We start from the raw sequence: 24,361 nt of genomic DNA, 5'->3' as shown, positions 1-24,361 counted from the left end.
AGGTAATTAGCCATACACCTGGAATGGGCTAATTATCACCTGGCAATACCCCACATTGCTCCTCTGAACTGTCTGCTTGCATTCCTCCACCTCTACGACCGGCGCGTAGCACCCGTCTGGCAGCAAACTCTCATCCCTTTTCTGTCCAACTCTCTAATGCAAGAGTTAACCGTTACTCCCAGTCTTTCATTTATGCAACAGGTCAGCTCTGGAACTGTCTCCCTCTATCTGTATTTCCTGCTGCCTATGATCTCCAGTCTTTCAAGCGCAGTGTGTCCAGGCATCTCCAAATGATCGGATCTTGAATTTGGCTCTCTGTTGTGTTTTGTTTTTCTCTTGGAGGGAACTGTTACTGCGGGCTCATGGCCTTTGGTTCCTTCTTCCTTGCATTAAAAAAAAAAAAAAAAAAAAAAAGTACTCGTTCGCTAATTTTCCCTGTTTATCTCCCCTCGAAATATGCCGTATGACCTATTCTTGTAATAAAAATATACTGTATATAAGAAAGGAAGGGAGATGCCTAAGTGATATTTACATTCACCTGGAACTAACTAATTTATTATGTATTGTCTAGATTTCCTGCCATAAATTAGCAGCTGTCACCACGCTGACACTGTCAACCCTTCCCTGCCCATAATATGCCACATCATTCAATTTACTGTTGTCTGTCAAGGTGAAACCACGTCGGATTCGTGCCTGTCCAATTCCGCCGCTCCTGAGCTCCCTGCAAAGAGCCCTGTGACCTCTACTCCTACTAAACCTCGTGTGGGAAGGGGTAAAGGGCCAAGAGACTCTGCTGTGGAACGTGAACTGGCTAATTTATCAATGATAATGATGGAAAGTGACTACGATCTTTCTGGTGACTCTAAACCAGTGCAAGTGGAAATGTAAATAATGTGTAAATAGCAAGTGAAAGCAATGAATGTAAATATAACTGAACAGTGGAAAGTAGTTTTATAAGTTACTGCAAGTGACAGTGCATAACACAGTGTAAATAAAATAGAAATGTAAATACTGTAAATAAAATAGAGAATGTAAACAGAAATGTAAATAATTAGTAATATAAGAATATGAGTATAAATACTTGGAGTAATGAAAGTGAAAGTGAAAGCTTCGCTCTAGCGCATATAAATACTTGCAGTAATGAAAGTGAAAGTGAAAGCTTCGCTCTCTACGCTAGTTTACTGAATGAGTGAAAATAAACTACTAGTACTGAAAGAAACTTATGGATAAATATTGTATATATAAATAAGTGTAATAAAGTACTAGGAATATACAGTGTGAGTGTGTTTATAAATAATAAATGACAGCTCTGCCTTAGAATACCATCGGGGAACGAACGGGGGTGGAAAGCTTGTCTGCGTTCGTAATCTACATTGCTTTGCATTTTTTTTTTTTTTTTTGGGGGGGGGGGGGGGGGGGGGAATTTGGATTAAAAACAACTTGAAATTCATAGAAGAGTGTTTGTAGTTATAATATCAGGCAGTGGTAACCATATTACAGGGTATCGGGAAGTGTAAAGTGGAGACTTCGTTACCCAACTTCAGAAGCCTGCTGCCTTCCCGAACTGCATCCTGCCTATTGCCCTGCTCACAGTCGCAGCATCAATCAAAGGCCAAGGGCCAAACACTGGAACAGCTGACTTCAAACCCTCCCTGTTCAAGTCAAACTTGTCATTCAGCAATCAAATACAGTATACTGTAATGCTCTCTCCAAACATTTTTTAATATCCACACTGTCTACCACTACCTATCTTTCACCATTCTTCACACACTGCTCACCTGTGATATCCCTGTTTTCCCTCCTCATCTGATTTGCCACCTTGAAGACCATATTCTTCCTTTCAATGTTATTCAGGTTATCCAGTAAGTCTCTAAGATGCAGATTTTGCCCTGTATAGCTCCTTTATAGCCTTACACTTGGCAGCCCTATGCATGGTATACTTACACACACACACACACACACACACGGTCGGGTTGCTTGTGTGTATTTAGATTTGGAAAAGGCCTTCGACAAGGTACCCCATAAGAGACTATTGTGGAAACCAGAGCATATAGGACTGAAGAGAAACCTCCTGGAATGGATGAGAGACTTTCTGAGAGACAGACAAATGAGTACAGTAATAAAGAACAGGATGTCTGGATGGAGAGATGTAACAAGTGGAGTACCCCAGGGTTCTGTGTTGGCGCCAGTAACGTTTCTGATTTACGTTAATGATATGGTAGAGGGATAGAACAGTTATGCAAGTCTGTTTGCTGATGATGCAAAGATCCTGAGGAAGGTAGAGGAAGAGGACTGTAAAATGCTGCAAGAGGATCTGGATAGGATACATGATTGGGGCCAGAAATGGGAAATGAAATTCAATGCAAAGAAATGTAAAATATTGGAAATAGGTAAAAGTACCAAGAAGCCATCACTGAATTATTTGATGGGTAATGAATCTATCACAAAAGCGAGAGAAGAGAAATTTTTGGGAGTGCTGGTCCAGGATAGTCTGTCTCCTAAAAAACATATTAACAAGACAGTTAGAGAGACGTATAAACTCTTGACTAACATAGGAGTAGCATTTCATTACATGGATGAGGAGATGATGAAAAACTTGATAGTGGCCATGATCTGCCCCAGGTTAGAATATGCAGCAGTAATGTGGTCCCCACACAAAAAGAAAGATATATACAAGATTGAGAGAATACAAAGAAGAGCAACTAAGATGGTCCCTAGCCTGGCAGATCTGTCGTACAGAGAGAGGCTGGATAAGCTGGATTTGCCTTCCTTAGAGGAAAGGAGAGAGAGGGGTGACATGATTGCAGCGTTCAGGACTATGATGGGAGTAGATAAAATTGACAGAGAAGATCTGTTTTTATGTGATATGAGAGTAACAAGAGGACACAGAATGAAACTGAAGAAGCCAAGTTGCTTGAAGGATATCAAGAAATATAGTTTTCCTTATAGATGTACAGACCTGTGGAATAACCTGGACAAAGAGATCGTTCAGTCTAAAAACTTACACGAGTTTAACCCCTAGGCACCGGTCCAAATCATATGACGTGTTGGTAGAGGCCTACAGTCCACGTCATGTGACGTTTTAATTTTTCGCGGGCATGTCTGAACTTCATAGCATGCCATATGGACTCAGAGTATTGTCCTCGCATGGCTGGTGCATGGAGTCATGCTGGCTGGCCGGGGGAGGGGGGGGGGGAGGGCAGCTTAGCAGGGAGGAGGATTGTGGTGGAGGGTGGTGGGAGGCCGGTGTAGGGAGAGTGTGGCCTTGGAACCAGCTGACAGTGGTTCAGGGTAGGGGAAGGGGTCGGGAGGAGTGGGGTGGGGTAGTGGGGAGGACTACTAGGGGGCCATGAGGGGTGTGGGGGAGAGTGTATGGGTTCTTGAAAACACTTGTACTGACCATAGCCAGCCTTTAGGGAGTATCACATTGTCAAGAAGTACTGAAAACAGTGAAATAATGTGTAAATAATGCGTAAATAACTATGAATACCTAAACAGACATAAGTTTATTAGAAAATAAATATCATGGAAAACATAAAATAAGCCAATCTTTATTAGTTAGTTTCTTGTGTTTTTTTGCTATTTTAGTTGTAATACTGTGTTCATACAGCACTGAATTAGTGAGAGAAACAAAGACACACTCAACACTTATTAGTAACCCTCCTCCCTCCACCAACCACCACCATCACAACACTGCGACCTTGAACACGCTCAGCCCAGCCGCCACACACCTGCTCCTCACACCACACCACCACCTCCAAATTGCAAATAGAGAGTAGGTATGCACTTTTTAGTTGTTTTTTGTCATTTGTGATTGATTTCTAATGAAAAAAATTTTTATTTTGGGTAAAATCGATTATCCTAAAAATAACCCAGTTCTGGGATGTGCATAGGTCTACCCATGCCTGGCGCCTAGGGGTTAAAGCAAATTTTGACTTATTGCAAATCAGAGACGGGACCCCACGAGCGTAGCTCATTTCCTGTATATCACAACTAGGTAAATACACACACACGTCGCCAACAGAGACAGAGCTCCTTGTGGATCGTGGGGAAATAATCGCCCAATCGGCATCGAAAAGGAGACCAGCCTACTGTGATTATATGAATGAGTGCATGAGTGGTGGTCCCATCAGACATGAATAAAAAGGAAGACGCAGGTTTCGGTCATAAAGAGTACAAGACACTGTGGAAATAAAAAGTTTCTGTATGGTTGCATCATGGCGGAGAGGGATCGTTCATTGTTTACATCTGGTGGTGAGGAATTTGAGAGCTTCTCCGATCAAGTTACAGGTAAAGAAAGTGCTAATCTGAAATAAACCAAGAGTAGCAGGAGTGGAGAAGATGGCGGAGAGGAATATCCAGGAGTTAAAAAAGGTATAGTCAGTACTTAGAGAGTTGCAGGAACAGACCTTAGAACAGGAGAAAGAGATCAAAGTACTGCAGAATAACTTGAAAAAGTATGCAAATGCAGTGCAGAACAAGAAAGACAAGTCAAAGAATTAAAAGTGAGTAACGAATCTGTCTCAAATGAAACAAAACAACTCAAGAGGGAAAATAAGAGGTTGGAAGAAGAAAGGGAGGATGAAAAGTAAATTAGATGAGTATTAATCAAAATCATGGAAGCAAAATGATCACATTAAGGAAATCAGGGAGCAACACAAAGGATGGAAGAAAATTCGAAGGGAAGGAAATGTAAATTTGAAAGAGATTATAGAACAACAAAGCAAGGAAAAGATGAAGAAGGACGTGGTTAGGGTACTGAGAAGTAGAACATCATTAGTCTGGGACGTAGCAGATAAGAAAAAATGCATGATAATTTCAAGAGCAAGAGAAAAATGTATGACAGTAAGATCAGGAAGGGAAAGAGAAGAACTGAGTAAGGTTAAAGAGATAATATTAGTAGTTATGAACAGTAACAACGAAGCTCAAGAAGAGCCTGAAGAAGTGTTTAGGTTAGGAAAGTACGAGGAAGGAGGGGCGAGGCCACTTAACCCGTGGCGTCCCGTCCACGTGAATTAACGTCCACACGTTTTGTCACTGCCAATCCCATCGACATACATAAACGCGAATCAATTTCAAGGTCCCTAATTTGCACAATTTTCAATTTTTGCAAGTGATTTTTGGTACATATACACAGGACACCTTCCTCTACAAGATGCCAGGCAAGGACAATGCCTTACCCAGCATGACCTCCCCCCCCCCTGCACGCCATTGTCTCAGCAATTCACCTGTTATCCGTGACCTGGCCAGTAAAGCCATGTCATGCCACAGTAAGAAATTCAGGGCCAGAGTGATTCCCTAATCCATGACAATGTGAAGGACAAACTTTACACAACATCAGAAGAAGAAACAGTCAGAAATGATGATCAGGTAATGTGGCAAAAAAAGGTCAGGTATGGTGATGAGTTAGTGAGTGAAACAATGCTTATAATGCCTATATTACCGTTTGAAAACCAATATACTCTCGTACTACATATAAATTCGTACCAAGTACATAAATACAGTAAATACCGTTTATGAGTGCTGTGAAATGGTTACCCTCCCATAGAACTCGTTTTCTTTGGTGCCAGCCTGCTAGAAAACCCAGTCAGGTAAGGAGGTACTGCTACCTGGATCGAGTATTTTAAACCTCAGGTGAGCGATTTCTCTATGAATTTTCAATGTTTCTCACCAAAAGCGGAGGTTTGAGCCAAAAAAAAAAAAAAAAAAATTCCAAAAATGGTCGGGATTGGGGGGCGTCAGTGGTGGAAAGGTGGTCGGGATGGGGCGGGTTAAGGTAAAGTTTAAGTCTCAAGTAATGGTAAATGAAATCATCAACAGAACGTGGAAATTATCAGACAAAAAGGGGTTCAAGAATGTGTGGATAAGGAGAGATGTAAATGAGGCAGAAAGAGCTAAATTGACCCCTTAACCGCGGGGCGTCACTTTCGTGACGCTTGGGAGCAAGGGATCATACCGCGGGGCGTCGTTTTTGTGATTCTGTGTTATTTTGAATTCACCCAGGCTTCCAAGTGGGGGCTTGTATCATCTATCAGTACTGCCAATGTCCAACACTAGTCAGCACTCCTAATCTCATCTGTACTCCCATCTATTGTTGACAATTTAGCCATTTCTCCCAGTTCTTGACTCCCTTCCCTACCCCCCCTCCATTACCATATCCTCTTCCCTGCCTGGCCGTGCTTCGCCAAGTAAATCTTCCCTGGAATTTTTCACTGATTTCATCCATTGAAATAAGCCCTATGCCCTATTCTTATACCAAATAATATACAGTACTCAAGAAAGAAATAAGGTAAGTGAGAGTGCCATACACCTGGAATTGGCTAATTATCACCTGACAACACCTCACGTGCACTCGTTCGCTAATTTTCGCTGTTTTTTTCCCCTTGAAATATGCCGTATAATTATTTTCGTAATAAATATACATATAAGGAGGGAAGGGAGAAGCCTAAGTGATATTTACATTCACCTGGAACTACCTAATTTATAATGTGTTGTCTAGATTTCCTGCCAATCATTTCAGTGCTATACATAGCTGTTTCAAAAGCTAACATTGGTAGTACTGAATATCCCCTAAGTAGGCCTCCACCCGGCCCTCCCTTATCAGTTTACTCTCATCTTCCGAAGTGGAGGTACGTCTGTTTCCTCTTGCTGACTTCAGGGACCTTTTTCACCCCCATGCAAAGGGCCCTGTGATCTTTACCCCCTACTAAACCTCGTGTGGAAAGAGGTAAAGGGCTGACAATTGATAAAAGAGTGACTACGATCTTTCTATTGAGTAAAACAGTGCAAGTGGAATTGTAAATAATGTGTAAATAATGTGTAAACAGCAAGTGAAAGTAATGAATGTAAATATACGTGAACAATGGAAAATAGTTTTATAAGTTACTTCAAGTGACAGTGCATAACACAGTGTAAATAAAATAGAAATGTAAATACGTAAATAAAATAGAGAACGTAAATAGAAATGTAAATGAGTAGTATTATAAGAATACGAGTATATACCCTAGGAGTAATGAAAGTGAAAGTTTCACTCTAGCATGTCTGAATACTATGAGTTATGAGAGTGAAGATGAAAGCGACATTCACTCTCAATGCTAGTATACAGGACGAGAAAGTGAATGCTATGTATTTTACTGAAAGAAATTGAATCCCTACAGTGACAATAAACTAATACTACTGAAGGAAACTTATGGATAAAGACTGTAGATATATATAAGTGTTATATAGTAATAGAAATATAAAGTGTGAGGGGGTTTTATGAATAATAAATGACAGAGTACCAAGAGCGAACTAGCGCAAGTGCGACAGTCAGACGCGCTCATAATTTTGATTGCTTTCACAGTGTTTTTTTTTTGGAGTATGGATCCCAAACTACTTGAAAATCATAGAGTAGTGTTTATAGTGTTAATATCTGGCTGTGGTAATCATATTACGGGTTGTTGGGAAGTGTAAAGTGGAGACTTCATTACCCAACTTCAGAGGTCTCCACAAGTCCTACGGTAACTGATGAAGGCTCAACAAACATTCCAGGAGAAAGCTGAAGGTATGTGCCATAAGCACATGTAATTTTAATATTCTAGGACTAATAACTGATTTTTGGCAAATATTTTTTGAGAGTCTGTCGGAGCCTGAATAACCCCGCGGCACACGCAAAACATCGGTAAACATGCCCGCAGTGTAGGGGTTAAAGGAGTTAGCAAATGAACCAAAGGCAAAAAACGAACCGAGAACGGAGGAAGAGAAGACAGTTCTATTGAAGAGTTATGGGTCAGAAACTGATGAAGAGGTACCGACGGAGAGGGAGAGAAGAAGAATAAAAACAATGAAAAAAGTTTGAAACTGGCAAATACTAAAGTTGAGGGAGCGAGTTTTAAAAGGCATGATTAGAGAAAGAGTGAATATTAATGAGATGCAGTTTGGGTTTATGCAAGGTAGGGGGATCACTGATGCTAATTTCATTGTTCGACAGCTTCAGGAAAAATATATTGGGAAGAAAAGGGATCTGTATTTTGTTTTTCCTGATTTGGAAAAGGCCTTTGACAAAGTCCCTTGAGAGGTGGTAAAGTGGGCAATGAGAAAGCTTGGTTTGGAGGAGTGGCTGGTTAGGGTGGTTCTTGCTATGTATGTCGGTGCTCGCACCCAGGTAAGAGTGAATGGAGATTTGAGTGATGAGTTCTCCATGAACGTTGGTGTGCATGGGGTCAGTTTTGAGTCCCATATTGTTTATCATGGACCTTGAAACCCTCTCACGTGACTTCAGAAACGGACTCCCGTGGGAGATGTATGCTGATGATTTGGTGTTGATTGCAGAGAATGAAAGGGAGGCGGAGGAAAGATTTAGGAAGTGGAGAGATGGTATGGGGCACAAGGGCTTAAGGGTAAATGCAGATAAAACAAAAGTGATGATATCTATGGTTGGTGGTGGTACCGTCCAAGACGAGGGAGAGTGGCCATGTGCAGTTTGCCACAAGGGCATGGGAAGAAATTCCATCTTGTGCAGTGTTTGTGATAAATGGGTGCCAAAGAGATGTAGTGGTATCAGAAATAGACTGCGAGATAATGTTGATTCTATGTGCACGGCGTGTCAGGGAGAGCAGGTGCAGATTGTCAGGCGTGAAAGGATTGAACTTCCTGGTGAATCTCTTGAGTGTATGGAAGAGTTTTGTTATTTGGGAGACATGTTGTGTGCTGGAAGTGGGGCTGGAGCTAGCTCTGTGGATAGGGTGAGAAGTGGTTGGAAGAAGTTCAGGGAGCTCTTGCCCCTCCTGACTTTGAGAGGACTCTCCCTACATGCTAAGGGGTCTTTGTATGCAGCATGTGTTAGGAGTGTTATGCTGTGTGGTAGTGAGACCTGGGCAATAAAGGAAGAGGATATTCGCAGGCTCAGATGTACAGGAATGACAATGATTAGGTGGATGTGTAGTGCTTCCCTGCGTGCAAGGTCTAGGGGGCTGGGTTTACAATGGAAGAGTTGAGAGGTAGGATGGGACTGGAGTGTATTGGTGTCGTGATGAGGAGAGGTAGATTGAGATGGTTTGGGCATGTGGAGAGGATGGGGGATGATAATTGGGTGAGGAGGGTGAGAAGCGTTAATACTGGGGGTGGGGTTATGAGGGGCAGATCGAGAAAGACATGGGACGAGGTAATTAAGTGTGACCTCAGGGTTAAGGGGCTGAACAGGGAGGCTGCAATAGATCATGCAACATGGAGAGCCGCCATTAGGTGACCAAGGCCGACGCATGCAAGCATGTTGAAGCCTTTAAAAATGAAATGAACTTAAAAACGAAACAATGGTTTAATATCAGCAAGGTTATAATCGGCGATTTCTTGATGGTACATGAACCAGATATTATGTGCTTTATACAGACCAAGTTAAGAGAGGATATTGATATCCATATGGAAGATGGTAAATACAAACTGTGGAGAAGAGACAGAAAAGTAAAAAACGGGAGGAGGAGTGATGATAACGGTGAAGAACAACAAAAATGTGGATACTGCGGAAGTGGGAGAGGGTAGAGATGAAGTGATAAATATGAAATTAGAAACTGGAGAGAATGGCAAGAGAGATATGGCAGTAGTATATGTTCCCCCAAAGACAAGAGCATGGAATGACGATGAATACCAAGGATATGTTGTTAGACGTGGTTAGTTATCTACAGAAAGTGATTAAGAAAAGCAACAATATAATTCTAATGGATGATTTTAATTGTAAAGAGGTGAACTAGGAGGAATGGGACTCAGGAGGAAGTGAAGCTTCGTGGGGCACTATATTGTTATATATAGCAATGAACAATGTAATGATCCAGTGGGTCAGAGAAGAGACACTATTCCAAGATGATGACACACCAGCAAGACTAGATTTACTGCTAACCAAAGAACCTGACATAAATGAATCTTTGAAATATCTGTGTCCTATAGGAAAAAGTGATCATGTAGTCACTGAGTTCCGGATGATAAAAGAGAACATACTGCCAATAGACGAGCTTTATAGGCAGGGAAGATACATCTTTGGGAAAGCAAACCTTACAGGATTGAGAAATTTTTTTGAAAATGGAGACTGGAGAGAATTCAGTGAAACAAGAGAGATACTGAGGAAGTGGAATATCTTTCTAGACCTCTATAATTCAGGAGTGGAAAAATACGTGCCAAGAGTAAGTGGGAAAGAAAACAGGAAAAAAGAGTTGTTTAACAGGTGTACAATAGCAGAAAATGAGAGGGACATGGTGTGGAACAACTGGAAAAAGAGGTAACAATAGAACAAAGGAAGAATATGAAAGAACTAGAAATGAATAAACAAGTAATACGTAGAGAGGAAGAAAGGAACTTTGAAAACAGTTTAACTGACAAGTGTGAGGAAGAACCCAAACTGTTTTATAGATTTGTCAATGGCAAATTGAAACAAAAGGAAGGAATCACCAAACTGAACGTAAAAGCAGAGGTCTATAAAGATGCGGCAATGCAAGCTGAAATAACGAACATATGTTTCCAATCAGTTTTCACTAAAGAAAGGGATTTTGTGGAGGGGGAGGGAGTGACTAGAAATGTAGTGATAAAAGATATAAAAGTGGAAGTGCAGGAAGTGTATACATTACTGGAAACTCAAGATGTAATGAAAGCCCTAGGATCTACTGGAATCTCTAACTGGGTACTGAAGGAATGCAGAGAACAACTGGCAGATAAGATTCACAGTTTAATTAAGTGTTCTCTGGAAGAGGGGAAAGTGCCTCGGGAATGGAAGAGGGCAAATGTGGTGCCAATTTATAAGGGAGAAAACAAGAAAGAACCCATGAATTATAGACCAGTGTCCCTGACCAGCATGGTCGCAAAATTTGCGAGAGAATAAAAGATAGATGGATAAAATATCTGGAGATGAACATTTTGGCTGAAAGTCAGTTTGGATTCAGAAGTGGAAGATCATCTGTTTCCAATTTGTTGAGCTTTTACTTAAGAGTGATTGATGTGCTACAGGAGAGAGATGGTTGGGTGGATTGTGTGTATTTAGATTTGGAGAAGGCCTTCGACAAGGTACCCTGTAAGTGAAAAAAAAAAAAATAATAATAATTTGGTTTTACACCAGGTATCCCCGAAGGGCTAAGGCGTTTCCCCTGGGTAGAGGAATTTTGGACTGGAGCGTGTAGCATTTTATGAACGGATGCCCTTCCTGATGTCTACCAATGACCCTTGGGTGGATTCGATCCTCTGACCCTTCGGTCAGAGGTTTTGACACGGATGACTTCCATGCACGTCTACTGTACGTGCGCATGGGGACGATGTTGATGCGGACGAAGTGCGTGAGTGGTTGGATGACGACGAGGGTGATCCTGGGTATCAGACATTGTCTGATATCGAGATCACATCTTCAGCTGCAGGTGTCAGTACCCTGCTTGAAGATTTCGACGAGGACGGCGACAATGATGCGGACTCCTCTCAGCGTGACACTACTCCAGCCATCCCCAAGCTGAGCGCACTCTGGGAACACGTGGAGTTCGTTCTGGACTACCTGGAGCACCCGGACTGCGACAGGGAGATGGGGCCCTTGGGACTTATGGAGGAAGTGCGCGCTTTCAAGCAGCGCATCATTAATCGTCAAAATCGTCGTTCCTTGCATCAATCAACCATTGACAGCTTTTTCAGGCCCGTGACCCCCGCTGTGCCCAGCCCTGGCTCCACTCCACTGCCTCCCCAAAACAGGCCCTCATGCTTCGAGCCACAGCCCAGCACATCAGGCACGGTGGAGTCACCACACGACGTGAGTTTGCGCCTCTCTTCAGAGTCGTCTGCAGTGGGTAAGCCATCACCACGACCCAGCGACGCACCCTTAGGTCACCTGCATGTGCTACTCTCAGACTCTGACAGTGATTAGACGCCTAGAACTTCTCCACTAGACCACACGGGAATTTACAGTGTTGTGCAGTGAAAAAAAAAAACAGTGCATAGTGTTAAGGAATTTGAGTTCTGAGTGAAAAGACAAAGAATTAATTGACTTTCAATGTAACATAAATCAACTAGAGTGTGTTATGTTTAGAAAATGGTTTTATAAGTGGAAAGACTTTACGTGCAGAGTGCAACACTTATTTCATTAAGGTACAATGGAGCGCAAGTAAGACAAGAGTGCACAGTGTTAAGAGAATAGAATTCTGAGTGCAAATGACTAAGTTCTGTGCAAGACTTCATGAACAGTGTACTGCAAGTGCTTCAGGAACTCCTTTTTACTGTCAGAGTCTGAGAGGAGGCAGGTTATTCATTGAGATGGCCATGGACTTGCTGTAAGTACCCAGAATGTTTCATATTGTACTGTATTTTCCATACTTACCTCTAACACCTCATTTCACTCTTTTATGTCCCTTATTGGTGTGAATAGTGTTTTAGGTCTATGCATGTGCAGTAGGGAGGTGTTTTTCTGAGTTAGGCTAGGTTAGGGTCCATAACTACCAGTCTAGGAGCCAGGGACTTGTTGTATGTACGCAGAATGTTCAATATTGTATAAACTCACCTCTAAAACCTCATTTTATGGTTCTTTTGCACTTATTTCTGTCTTTTATGTCCCTTATTGGTGTGATTTGGGTCTTAAATAGGTGCAATGCATGTCCAGAGGGAGTTGTATAGGTGTTTTGCTGAGTTAGGGTCCATAAGTACAAGTCCAGGAGGCTGGGGCCCAATATCCGGACAGGATCACTATCCGGACATGGCTTTGGCTCTATTACATCGGATATTGGAGGGATTACTGTAATGTGATTCGTGAAAGGTGTGGAGTGAGGAAGTTGGTGGACACTGGAATTGAAGAGAGTGTCCTGAGATGGTATGGTCATGTGGAAAGAATGGATAACAACAGAGTGGTGAAAAAGGTATACCTGGGCAAAACTAAACGAGCGGAGGCGAGGTAGGCCAAGGAGAAGGTGGAGAGATGTGGTGGATGAGGGTTTGAGGAAGGGAGGTTTGGAGGTCGGTGAGGCTAGGGAACTGACAAGAGATCGAGCTGGCTGGGTGAATGTTGTGAGGAGAAGTGCATGATCAGGGATTTTGGCACCCCTCATGAGCATGGCAGCGTCCAGACTGACTCAATCGGATATGTTTGTGTGAAGCTGCAGAATGTGGTGAATGTTTTTGGTGTATTCGGTAGAGCCAGGATTCCGGGGGCTTGAATGATGAGTGAATGGAAGTGTGGCCTATTTGGATTGGGCAAGTTTGTGCTGTCTGGACATTGCTACTCCTCACCCTGCCCTTGGGTGAGAAAGGAGGTCGGGATGATATATATATATACAAACACACACACACAGTAAAAGTCCTCTCATTTGGCATTTCCAACTGACCAAGCATACAGCTATCAGTCCTTTCTCGTGTCTCACCGAGTTTTACCCCACACTTAAGTGGGTTTCGCAATTTTAGAGAATGAAATGGAATGAAAATGTTTGCTAATTGCCAAAATTTACTTTTATCCAAGTGTTCTTGTAAGTTAGCGTTCAATTCCACATTTTTTATTCGGTTTCACGCTTCACAACACATTTTGGACTAAATGAGCATATGGCTATCAGTCCTTTCTTGCATCTCACTGAGTTCTACCCATCACTTATGTGGTTTCACAATTTTGGGGACAAAATGGAACGAAAATGTTTGCTAATCAGGAGAATAATTACTTTCATCCACGTGTTCTTCTAAGTTTGCATTCAGTTCCACATTCTTCATTCAATTTTGCACTTCCAACACATTTCGGACCAACTGGGCATATGGCTATCAGTCCTTTCTTGAATCTCACTGAGTTCTACCCATGCTGTGAAAAAGATTTTTGTGTGTGTGTCTGAGTGTTGAGCGAGGACACTGACTCTTAGTCACGCTGCGTGATCAGCCCTAGCCACCCAGAAAGTGGTGCATCTTCACGTATACCCAGAAGTATGGGATGGTAAAGAAGTTAGAGCAGGGAACGAAGTAAGTAGAAATGGGAAAAAAGCATGGTGTGAATGAAAGCACCATCAGAAAGATTTGGAAGGACCAGAAGATGAAGGAGATCATGTGTGGGAACCCTGGTGATGCGAACCTGGCAGCAGTGAAAGTTTGTAATGTTGTCCAAAAGGTGACTAAGAAGTTTACAGGGTGTTGTGTGGAGGGCCAGAGAAAGAACAACATCCCTACCAGGCCACATGATATGAGAGAAAGTGAAACTTTACAACAACAACAATATTGGAGGTGGCGGACAGGGGAAGAGTGTCAGTGTCATATGCATGGAGAAACTTTATGCAGGAAGTTATTGTTCCCCCTCTCTATTTAGCCTAAGGTAATCTAACCAAACCAAACCTACACTTACCTAACCTAACCTTATCCTAAGTCAACTTAACCTAAATAAACCTAAACTAAACTAACCTTAATTCACAAAATGACAAATTTTACAATCTGTCTGTAACATATATACATTTTATATATTTATTTATATTATCTATAAACCAATCTACAGTTACCAGTAGGTCAAAAAGACGTCCAGTTATCTCCCTGACACATGTATTTCATAAACTGTTGTTGATAAATGGCAAAATACTTGAGATAACATGTGGATACTTTCAGCACAGCAGCTAAAAGGGCACTCGTGCACTGAGCGGAACGGTAACATCTAGCATGCACTCGTGCACTGAGCGGAAAGGTAACATCTAACATAAGTCACTCCGTGCGTACGACACCCGGGGAGCTATGAATCAACAACACACGGGTACCCAACCTAACTTTTGTTTCTGATAATGCTAATGGCAGTGCATTAGTGGATATTTTTGCTGGGAGGGGGTTGGTGATAGCCAATAACTTCTTCAGGCACAAAATGATCCACAGGTATACATGGCGAGTGATGAGAAGGGTGGGTGGTGAACTGAACGAAAGGAAGGCAATGACTGACTTTGTGTGTGTGGATGAAAGGATGCGAAAATATGTAATGGATGCAAGCGCTTATGGAGGTTGAGGGAGTGGACTTTCTGACCACTACTTGGTGGTGGCCAGAATCAAGATCCAAATAAGATGGAGAAATAGAAGGGAAGGACGGGAAGAAGGAGTATTTGTAAGGAGAGTGGAAAAGTTACAAGAGGATGAGAAAAAGGAAGAGTATAAGAGAGAAGTGGAGGAACGATTGGGCAAATATGATTTGGAGCAGATAGGGGACGTGGAAGGTGTGTGCAGGAAATTCACAGAAGAAATATGTGCAGCATGTGATGTGGTGTGTGGGATGAAGAGAAGACGGAGGGGGGTGCAAGGAACAGCGTGGTGGAATGAAGAGGTGAGACAGGCTGTGGTACAAAACAAGAAAGCATACAATGAATGGATGAGAAACAGGGGCGTGGAAGAAGTTGAGAGGCGGAAGAGAGATATGTAGAAAGAAAGAGAGAGGTGAAAAGATTAGTAAGAGTCAGAAGAGAGTGAATGAGGAATTTGAAAGGAATTTGAGTGTAAAGTGGAGGGACTGTAAGAAAATGTTCTGGAAAGAGGTGAAAAGAGTAAGACTGGGTGGAAGTGAAGTTAGCAGGGGAGTGAAAAATAAAACTGCAGATTACTAGTGGAGAAGAGAGAAAAAGTGAGCAGATGGAGAGAACACTTTAAGGAATTGCTGAACATAAATGATGGAAGATATGCAAGTATAAGTGGCTGGGGAATGGCTGGGAGAAGGAGGGAGGTGAGAAGACAGGAAGAAATCAGCAGAATAGAAGTTGTGGAAGCAATGAAGAAAGTTAAATTGAAGTAAGCCCCAGGAATTGATGGAGTGTGTGGTGAAATGCTGAAGCATGGGGGAAGAGATTGTTGTAGAATGGATGTGGAAAATGTGCAGATTGGCCTGAAAGGAAGGTAAAGTCCCGGAGGATTGGAAGTCAGGTATAATTATTCCCTTGTACAAAGGAAAAGGGGAAAAAGAAGTGTGTGGTAATCATAGGAACATTTGTCTTCTTAGTATAATAGGAAACGTGTTTGGTAGGATACTTATTGACGAAGTTAGAGAAAGAACAGAGGAATTTGTTGGAGAAGAACAGGGAGGTGTTAGGAAGGGAAGAGGCTCTGTAGATCAGATATACATTCTTAGATGTTTAGTGGAAAAGTTTCCAGAGAAGGGAAAGAAGTTGTATGCGGCTTTCATGGATTTGGAGAAAGCATATGACAGGGTGGATAGACATGGATTGTCGAAAGTATTAAGAATATATGGAGTAGATGGGAAGTTGTTGAATACTGTGAAGAGTATGTATGATGGTGCGAAGGCTGCAGTGCATGTGGATGGTGAACTGAGAAATTTTTCTATCTGAAGGTTGGGTTGGAACAAGGATGTGTCATGTCGCCATGGTTGTTCAATCTGTACATGGATTGGGTAATAAAAGAGGTACAAGGTAGGGCAGTGGATGTTGGAGTGGCCCTGGTGAGAGAGGGTATTGTTTGGAAACTCCCTGTACTGTTGTTTGCAGACGATACTGTGTTGTTGAGTGAAGACGAAGGAGAGTTGCAAGGCTTGGTGGATGAGTTTGGGAGAGTGTATAAGAAACAGAATCTAATGGTGAATGTAGGGAAGAGAAAAGTGATGGTCTTTGAGAGAGGTGAAGTCAGTGAATGTACAGCGAGGTTGGATGGTGAGGAATTGGAAAATGTGAGTACGTTTAAGTACTTGGGTAGTGCGATGAGTAAGGATGGAGGTTTGGAGGGTGAAGTGCTTGAAAGGGTACAGCTGGGAAGAAAGGTTGCTGGTTCCTTGAAAGCAGTGATAAGAAACAGGGAAGTGAGCATGGAAGTGAAAAAGTTACTACATGACAGTATTGTGGTACCAACTTTAGTGTATGGAGGTGAAGCTTGGACGTTGCTGGAAGGACACAAGTCAAGAGTGACAGCAGTGAAAATGAGTCATTTAAGAGGAGCCTGTGGAGTCACATGGAGAGACAGGCTGACAAATGAGGATATAAAGGAGCGTTGTGGTGTGGATGTGGATGTGATAGGATGCGTTAGGAGGAATACACTGAGGTGGTTTGGCCATGTGGAGAGGATGGAGGGTGAAAGACTGACGAAGAGAATGTATGTGAGTGAGGTGGAGGGGGGAAGAGGGACGGGGAGGCCGAGGTTGAGATGGAGGGATGGGGTGGAGAGGTGTATGAGAGAGGGGGGTGTGAGTTGGGAGACAGGGCAGTGAAGTGGCGGGGGACAGGGCGACGTGGAGGCGATTTGTTTGTGGCCACCCCGAACGGGATTGAGGCATCTGGCAATATACAGATGTTCTTAATTACAATAGTTATATCTTTTTCAGTGTTTTACCTGATGGTGCGTATAAGTAGGGTGTAATTCATCTGGGGTACGGTGTAAGAAGGAGTAAAAGTAAGAGTTTTGGAAAGTCGCCAAGCCTCAGGGAGCTATGAATCAACAACATATGGGAACCCAACTTAACTTTTGTTTCTGTTAATACTATTTCAATACCATTCGTGTTCTTAATTACACTATAGTCACTGCTCACATAACACACAAATATTGTTCCTGGCAGGTCCTGCTTTATGAAAATTCCGCGTTATACAGCCAAATGTTTACATGTTAAAGGGTTTCATGGTACCCACACCTGCCCCAACTTCACCTTTTGGGGCAATTTTCCAGGATTTTTCCCAGGACATTTACCTACCTAAAAATGAATTCAGTACTCACAAACACTGGAGGATTCCTCAGCTTGAATTGAAAGGTTTGTGTGTGTTTATAGAGTCGATTGGAACTTCTTCCCTCTCCCATTGGTTGCAGTTTATGACCAGGTACCTTTCCATTATAACAAGTGCTGGGTCAGACGAATAGTTGACTCTTTGACTTGGCACTTTTTGGCGATGGTGCAATTACATTCTCCTCTCTCCTTCCACTTGATCAAGTCAAGCTTCTGCTCCTGGATCAAAGTTTTCCGTCGTCTAGCTGAGTCACGAAAGCGCGGCATGGTTAGGCTGGGTCAGGTGGCCAAAAAAAAAAAGAGTAAAGTTAACACACAGCACGTGTGGAGGCAGAGAGCGGGCAGAGGGTTGACTGGAGTGGCACAGGAATCAGGGTTGCCAACTCAGGTTTTCAAATGTCACTATGTTCATCCCTAAAAGTCACTAAAATGTCGCTAACCATTCTATCAAAAGTCACTAATATTACTCCTCCCTCCCCTCACATTTTTGTAATCAAGTTACAGAAGTTTCTTCTGCACAATATTGACAAAATAAGTCAATATTAATCTATCTATCTATCTATTGCCAGACGCCTCAATCCCATTTGGGGTGGCCACAAACAAATCGCCTCCAAGTCGCCCTGTCCCCCGCCATTTCACTCCCCTGCTCCCAGCTCACACCCCCCTCTCTCATATACCTCTCCACCCCATCCCTCCATCTCATCCTCGGCCTCCCCCTCCCTCTTTCCCCCTCCACCTCACTCACATACACTCTCTTCGTCAGTCTTTCACCCTCAATCAATAGGTCAAAAATGGCCAGAGTTCCCTCCACTTTATTTTGCTTCACCAAGTTTCTTAAATGGAAGAACTGTGTGTCGCACTCTACTAAAAGGCTCAGCAGCTTTCGTATGTTTGTTTGTATTTCTGTGTTTCTCAAGGTCGAACAGTTTTGCAAAGTACACTTGCAAATTTTACAAAATCCATTTCTATCATCTCCAGGAACCTTGAGAAGCCAGTTTTTGTACTTTATGTTTTTTAACCACGCCTTTCTAAATTTCTACGAATATTGTGGCTTGCCTATTTTTAAGTAAATTAAAGCACTTTCTTCTGGGCCCATAGTAGACTCGTAACTGAGTGCGTCGTGTGCACTGTGTAGGTCTAATACGTACTGAAGTTTCGTAAAGACATGTCCTGTATGGACGCTGGTCCACTTCTTAAATAAAGCTGAACAGCTTATTTCTATTATATTATGCTCATCACAGATCATTAACAGAAAATTGGTTGGCATTGTTTTCTAAGTCGTACCAGATGCACTTAGCACTACCATAAGTACCAAATCTCATACATGCATTTTAGTACCTAGCAAAATTGGCATAACCTGTGGCTTGGTCTGGGCAAACTGCCAAGAGGCAGGGAGGATCAGGGGATACGTCACGGGCAGATGCAAAGCACACTATAACTAAATCTGACCGTATTTTGTCTGTTTTTTACCGTGTTCTGACCAGATGTCTTGCGTAATGACTAAATATTCCATAATTTTTGGCCTCTGGCCACGTTTTCACTATCGTAGCAGTGTAGTACATTCATTTAAGAAATGAGCACTTTCTCCACCTGCGTAATATTTGTCAAAATCGCACTTTGACCATATCTTAGACACACACACAAAAAGGGCTGTGACGTGACTGTTTCTGCGTTCTCTGATCGCGCGTTATGTGAGAGGTGACTGTTGTTATATCTTTTTCAGTGTTTTACCTGATGGTGCGTATAAGTAAGATGTAATTCATCTGGGGTAGGGTGGTAAGAAGGGATAAAAGTGAGAGTTTTGGAAAATTGCCAGAACACACTGTACCACTATACTGTACATGCATACATATTGTCTGAGTGATGCAGGTTTGAGTAGCATGGTCTTGTCCAGTCCCTACTGTCTGCATTACTCAAAGACTCAGTGTATATATATACAATAAAACCTCAATATAACGGACTTTAACAGACTGGAATTCACTTTTATCGGAATCGAGGATCTACCGGACTAAATTCTTACATATCGGAAAAAGTCCAATAAAGCCAGAAGCAGTCCGGACTGCCTGACCACTTCAGTTATGTTCACCACAAAAAGGCAAATAAAAGACAGGTTTATCAGTGTACAGTACAGTATTATTAATATATTATACCACTTGATTATTGTATTGCGTGTATAATACAGTACAGTACAGTACTACAATGGTATTGAAAACACTTTAAAAATCACTGGTGTCATGCTGACTGATGTTTGATATATCAGAAAAATTCCGCGTTAGCAGGGGGAAGTCCAGATGTTGCTTTTATCGGAATTTTGCTTTTTTTTTTTTTTTTTTTTTTTTTTTTGGATTGGCTTGGGCCTCAATTAGTCCATTATAGTGAAGTTTTAGTGCGTGTGCGTGTGTGTGTGTGTGCATGTGCGTGTGTGTGTGTGTGTGTGTGTGTGTCGGTTGCAGAGACGAAGTTGGAGTCAAAGTCATGGAGCCGTCTGTTTCTTGTTAGAGTCAGAGTCAGTAAAATTCCCATGACTCCGACTCTGAGTTTTTTGGTTCTGAAATGGTATCAATCATATCTTTTCAATACCGTTATTAATTTTATTTTACAACCATGTATAAAGGTTTATTTGTTATTATGCATGCACTACAGGTAGAGAATTTTAAATAAAGATTTAAGAATTGCATCTATCAAAATTCATGAATATTACTCACTGAACTGCATCATGTCCATGTGCTGTATTATTAGTACAGTATGCTAGGTCAGAGTCGGAGTCTGAATCGTACTTGTAAAGCTTCTGGAGTCAGGATCTAAGAGTCAGTAAATATTATCACCAACTCCATAACCCTCATAACTATACTGTATATATATATATATATATATATATATTATATATACTGGATTATAAACAGCAGGGCAAAACTAACCTGCTTTGATACCTGCCGTGCGCTCTTAGCATGTCTCTCTCGTCACCTCTGCCCATTACCCCCAGCTGCTGTCTTCCAAGCTGTTCAAGTCGACGACGTTCATATTCTTCATACTCATGACGCTGATACTCCTCCAGTTGCACGCGACCAGAATCTCCACCAACACCCCCCATGCGATCTATACGGCAATACAACAGAGGAAATTTGTACAGGAGTTACAATTATAAAACAAGAAGAACAAGAATAAAATTGTATTAGTTCTAATTTGATATTTACCTAACAATAGGTGAGGCATTTCAAACTGTTGGGGTACTACACAATGTTTCTTCCACCTGAACTGTGTGCAGAGTTTCATCGTTCTGTAGTTTTTTTCACATAGCTCAGTGGTACAATAATAGAAGACTACAACACTACATCCATTTCATAACAATGCCCCATGAGTCACGACTTGTTGAAACTCATTACTTATTAAAGATGGAGACAGGGCAATTTCAGGGCAGGTTTTATTTACATAAACATATACAGCATATTGTTTTAAGTGGTAGGTGGGGGGCGTTCACCATCCACCCACTCATGGAATGTTGCTCTCGGGTGACTGCCCTTTCTTCTCTGCCTTCCTTCCACTTCTGTCTTTCCTTCATTCTTTCCTCTTCCATCAACCTAAGGGTGCCTACACTTCCTCTTCTGTCTTTCTTTCCTTCATTCTTTCCTCTTCTTTCTGATCATGGGTGACTCTACACTGAGTGACAGGCCAAATGGTTTCCTGTACACCAAGAAAATTTGGTTTTATGGTTACCACCCAGTGTAGTAAATGGTTTCCTGGTGCACAGGAAACCATTTGGCTTGTCACTCAGTGTAGTCACCCACAGGCTGAAGGAAGTGGAAAGAATGAAGGAAAGAAAGACAGAAGAGGGAGTGTAAAGTCACCTGTAGGCAGAAGGACAAGGAAAGAGTGAAGGAAAGACAGAAGAGAATGGAAGGAAAGAACGATGGAGATGAAAGGGCAGACACCCAAGAGCAGCACTACATCAAGTGAGTGGATGGTAAGTGCCCCCACCTACCACAATATATATATATATATATATATATATATCTTCAGCAGCAGCAGCAGCCGTTTGAGTATCCACTGCAGGACCGGCCTATCCTGACCAAAGTCGGGACGATACAGCCAATGTATCTCTGCCAAGTGGCTTAGGCTGTCTGATAGATATTGTATGTAGGATGAGATGTGCCTGCATGTGTAATTGTAGTGTTGGAGTGGCTTTGGATGTGTATGTAGTCTGTGAACCAAGTGTAATTGGCCCGTGCAAGCCAACTGGGTGCAAGCATACTTTATAGTAAGCGACACTGGTTCAACCACAGCACCCCTTGTGTCTGCCAATGCAGTACATGGCCGGGTGAACACTCCAAAAGTTTATTACCCTGGCAGGGCGCGAACCCTGGCTCACCCATGTACGAAACACACACTCTACCACTGTACCACAGAGGCTCCATAGAAAGACAGAGAGAGAGAGAGAGAGAGAGAGAGAGAAAGAGAGAGAGAAAGAGAGAGAGAGAGAGAGGCACACAAACACATATATTTATATACATATAATGGCAGATTAATACCAGGCCAAGTAATGGAGGAGTTAGAATCAGTGAATTGGAATGAAATGGATCTGGACAGCTTATGGAATGTGTATAGGGACTGCTTAGTTAGGAATGCAAAAGCAGTGTGTGGTGTGGCAAGAGTAACAACAAAGAAGAAAGGTACGGCATGGTGGGACGAAGAGGTTATGAGAGCAAAGGATGAAAAAAGGAAGAAGTAGCTAGAATGGATACAGGACAGGGGTTCAGTTGAAAACAGAAATGAATATACTGAAATCATGAAGCACATAAAGAGACTAGTGAAGAGGAAAAAGGAGGTAAATGATGATCTAGGAAGAAAAATAAATGCAAATTACTCTAAAAATGGGAAGTTATTCTGGAATGGGATGGGGAAATGTAAAAGTGACAGCGGAAAGAACTGTGAAAGTGTGATGGATGTAAGTGGTAAATTATTAACCCATGGGGATGAAGTAAGGGCCAGATTGAAAGAGTATTTTGAAAGCCTGATGAATGGGAATCGAGAGAGCAAAGCGACTGTTAACATGATTGATTTTGAAGGTGTACAGAGAAGGAATGTAGTGCCAGGAAATGTGACACTCACACACATGAAGAACATGGAATAATGGAAAAGCAGCTGGTGTTGATGAGGTGTGTGCAAAGATGATTAAGTGCAGTGGGGAGAGTGGAATGAAGTACTTGCTGGAGATATGTAAGAAGGCACAGATGAGGAACCTATGCTATTAGAATGGAAATAGGCAGTGGTTGTACCCCTGTACAAAAATAAAGGTGAGCGAAATGAGTGTGGTAGGGGAAGTACATGGAAGAAGTACTATAGAGAAAGTAAGAGAGAGAGATCAGAGGTCCTAGTGAGTGATGAACAGGGTGGCTTTAGGAATGGCAGAGGATGTGTGGATCAAATATATGCAGTAAGACAGATAGTGGAGAAGGCTGATGAGAAGGACTATCAGGTGTTTATGGCATTTAAGGACCGGACAAAGGACTTGGTAATGAGTACATGGAATGTAAGAGGAGTGAATGATGAGGTGAAAGAGAGAGAGATTGTCCAGGTGCTTGAGGATGCGAAAGTGGATGTATGTGGAATAACTGAAACAAAATGGAGAGGAGAAAGTGTGAGAAAATGGGAGTATAGATGGGGTATATGTGCAGGAGTAGATGAGAATGAGAGGGCAAAGGAAGGAGTGTGTATAGTTGTGAGTAAAAGATGGAAGAGGAGCATAAGACAGTATGGATCAGTTGGATCAAGGATTGTGTGGGTAAAGTTGAAAGTTGGAATACAAATGTGGGCGATTGTGTGTGTGTATGCGCCAACGCAAGATCATGCTAGAAGAGTGAGAGAAGAGTTCTGAACAAATGTGGAAGTGTGCATGGAAAAGTTTGGAAGGAATGAGAGAGTGTTTTTGATTGGTGATATGAATGGTAAAGTTGGTAATGTGAAGGTGGATGGAATAGTTGGTGAGTGGGGTGTGCCTGCTGAGATAGATGAGAATGGGAGTGCGTTAGTGGACATTTGTGCTGGGAGGGGATTAGTGATAGCCAATACCCTCTTCAGGCATAAAATGATCCACAGGTATACATGGCGAGTGATGAGAAGGGTGGGTGGTGAACTGAATGAAAGGAAGGCAATGATTGATTGTGTGTGTGTGGATGAAAGGATGCAAAGATGTGTAAAGGATGCAAGAGTGTATAGAGGTTGGGGGAGTGGACTTTCTGACCACTACTTGGTGGTGGCCAGAATTAGGATGCAAGTAAGATGGAGGAATAGAAGAAGGGAAAGACGAGAGGAAGGAGTAGTTGCAAGGAGAGTGGAAAGGTTACAAGAGGATGAGAAAAAGGCAGAGTATAAGAGAGAAGTGGAGGAACGATTGGGCAAATATGAATTGGAGCAGATGGGAGACGTGGAAGGTATGTGTAAGATATTTACAGAAGAAATGTGTGCAGCATGTGATGTAGTGTGTGGAAGGAAGAGAAGACGGAGGGGGGTGCAAGGAACAGCGTGGTGGACTGAAGAGGTGAAACAGGCTGTGGCACAAAAGAAGAAAGCATACAATGCATGGATGAGAAATAGGGGCGTGGAAGAAGTTGAGAGGTGGAAGAGAGAGTTATATGTGGAAAGGAGGAAAGAGGTGAAAAGATTAGTAAGAGAGAGTAAGAAGAGAGTGGATGAGGAATTTGGAAGGAATTTGAGTGTAAAGTGGAG

The 24,361-nt window shown here is 42.3% G+C and overlaps 1 protein-coding gene across 2 annotated transcripts in view; it reads right to left on the bottom strand.

Moving 5' to 3' along the window:
- Positions 1-24,361, bottom strand: part of LOC145404120 (uncharacterized) — a 213,095-nt gene that overhangs the window by 25,464 nt on the left and 163,270 nt on the right. For both annotated transcript variants that reach the window (XM_080275742.1, XM_080275743.1), the window contains one exon: positions 20,557-20,734. In XM_080275742.1, coding sequence (XP_080131868.1) covers positions 20,557-20,734 — 178 coding nt within the window. The remainder of the gene's footprint in view (positions 1-20,556; positions 20,735-24,361) is intronic.

Source organism: Coenobita brevimanus, chromosome 62 (genome assembly GCF_032717465.1).
Source record: "Coenobita brevimanus isolate Jiangsu-jjx chromosome 62, ASM3271746v2, whole genome shotgun sequence".
NCBI classification, from domain to species: domain Eukaryota; kingdom Metazoa; phylum Arthropoda; class Malacostraca; order Decapoda; family Coenobitidae; genus Coenobita; species Coenobita brevimanus.
Note: the sequence above shows the minus strand (reverse complement) of the source record. Positions and strands in the feature narration are given on the sequence as shown.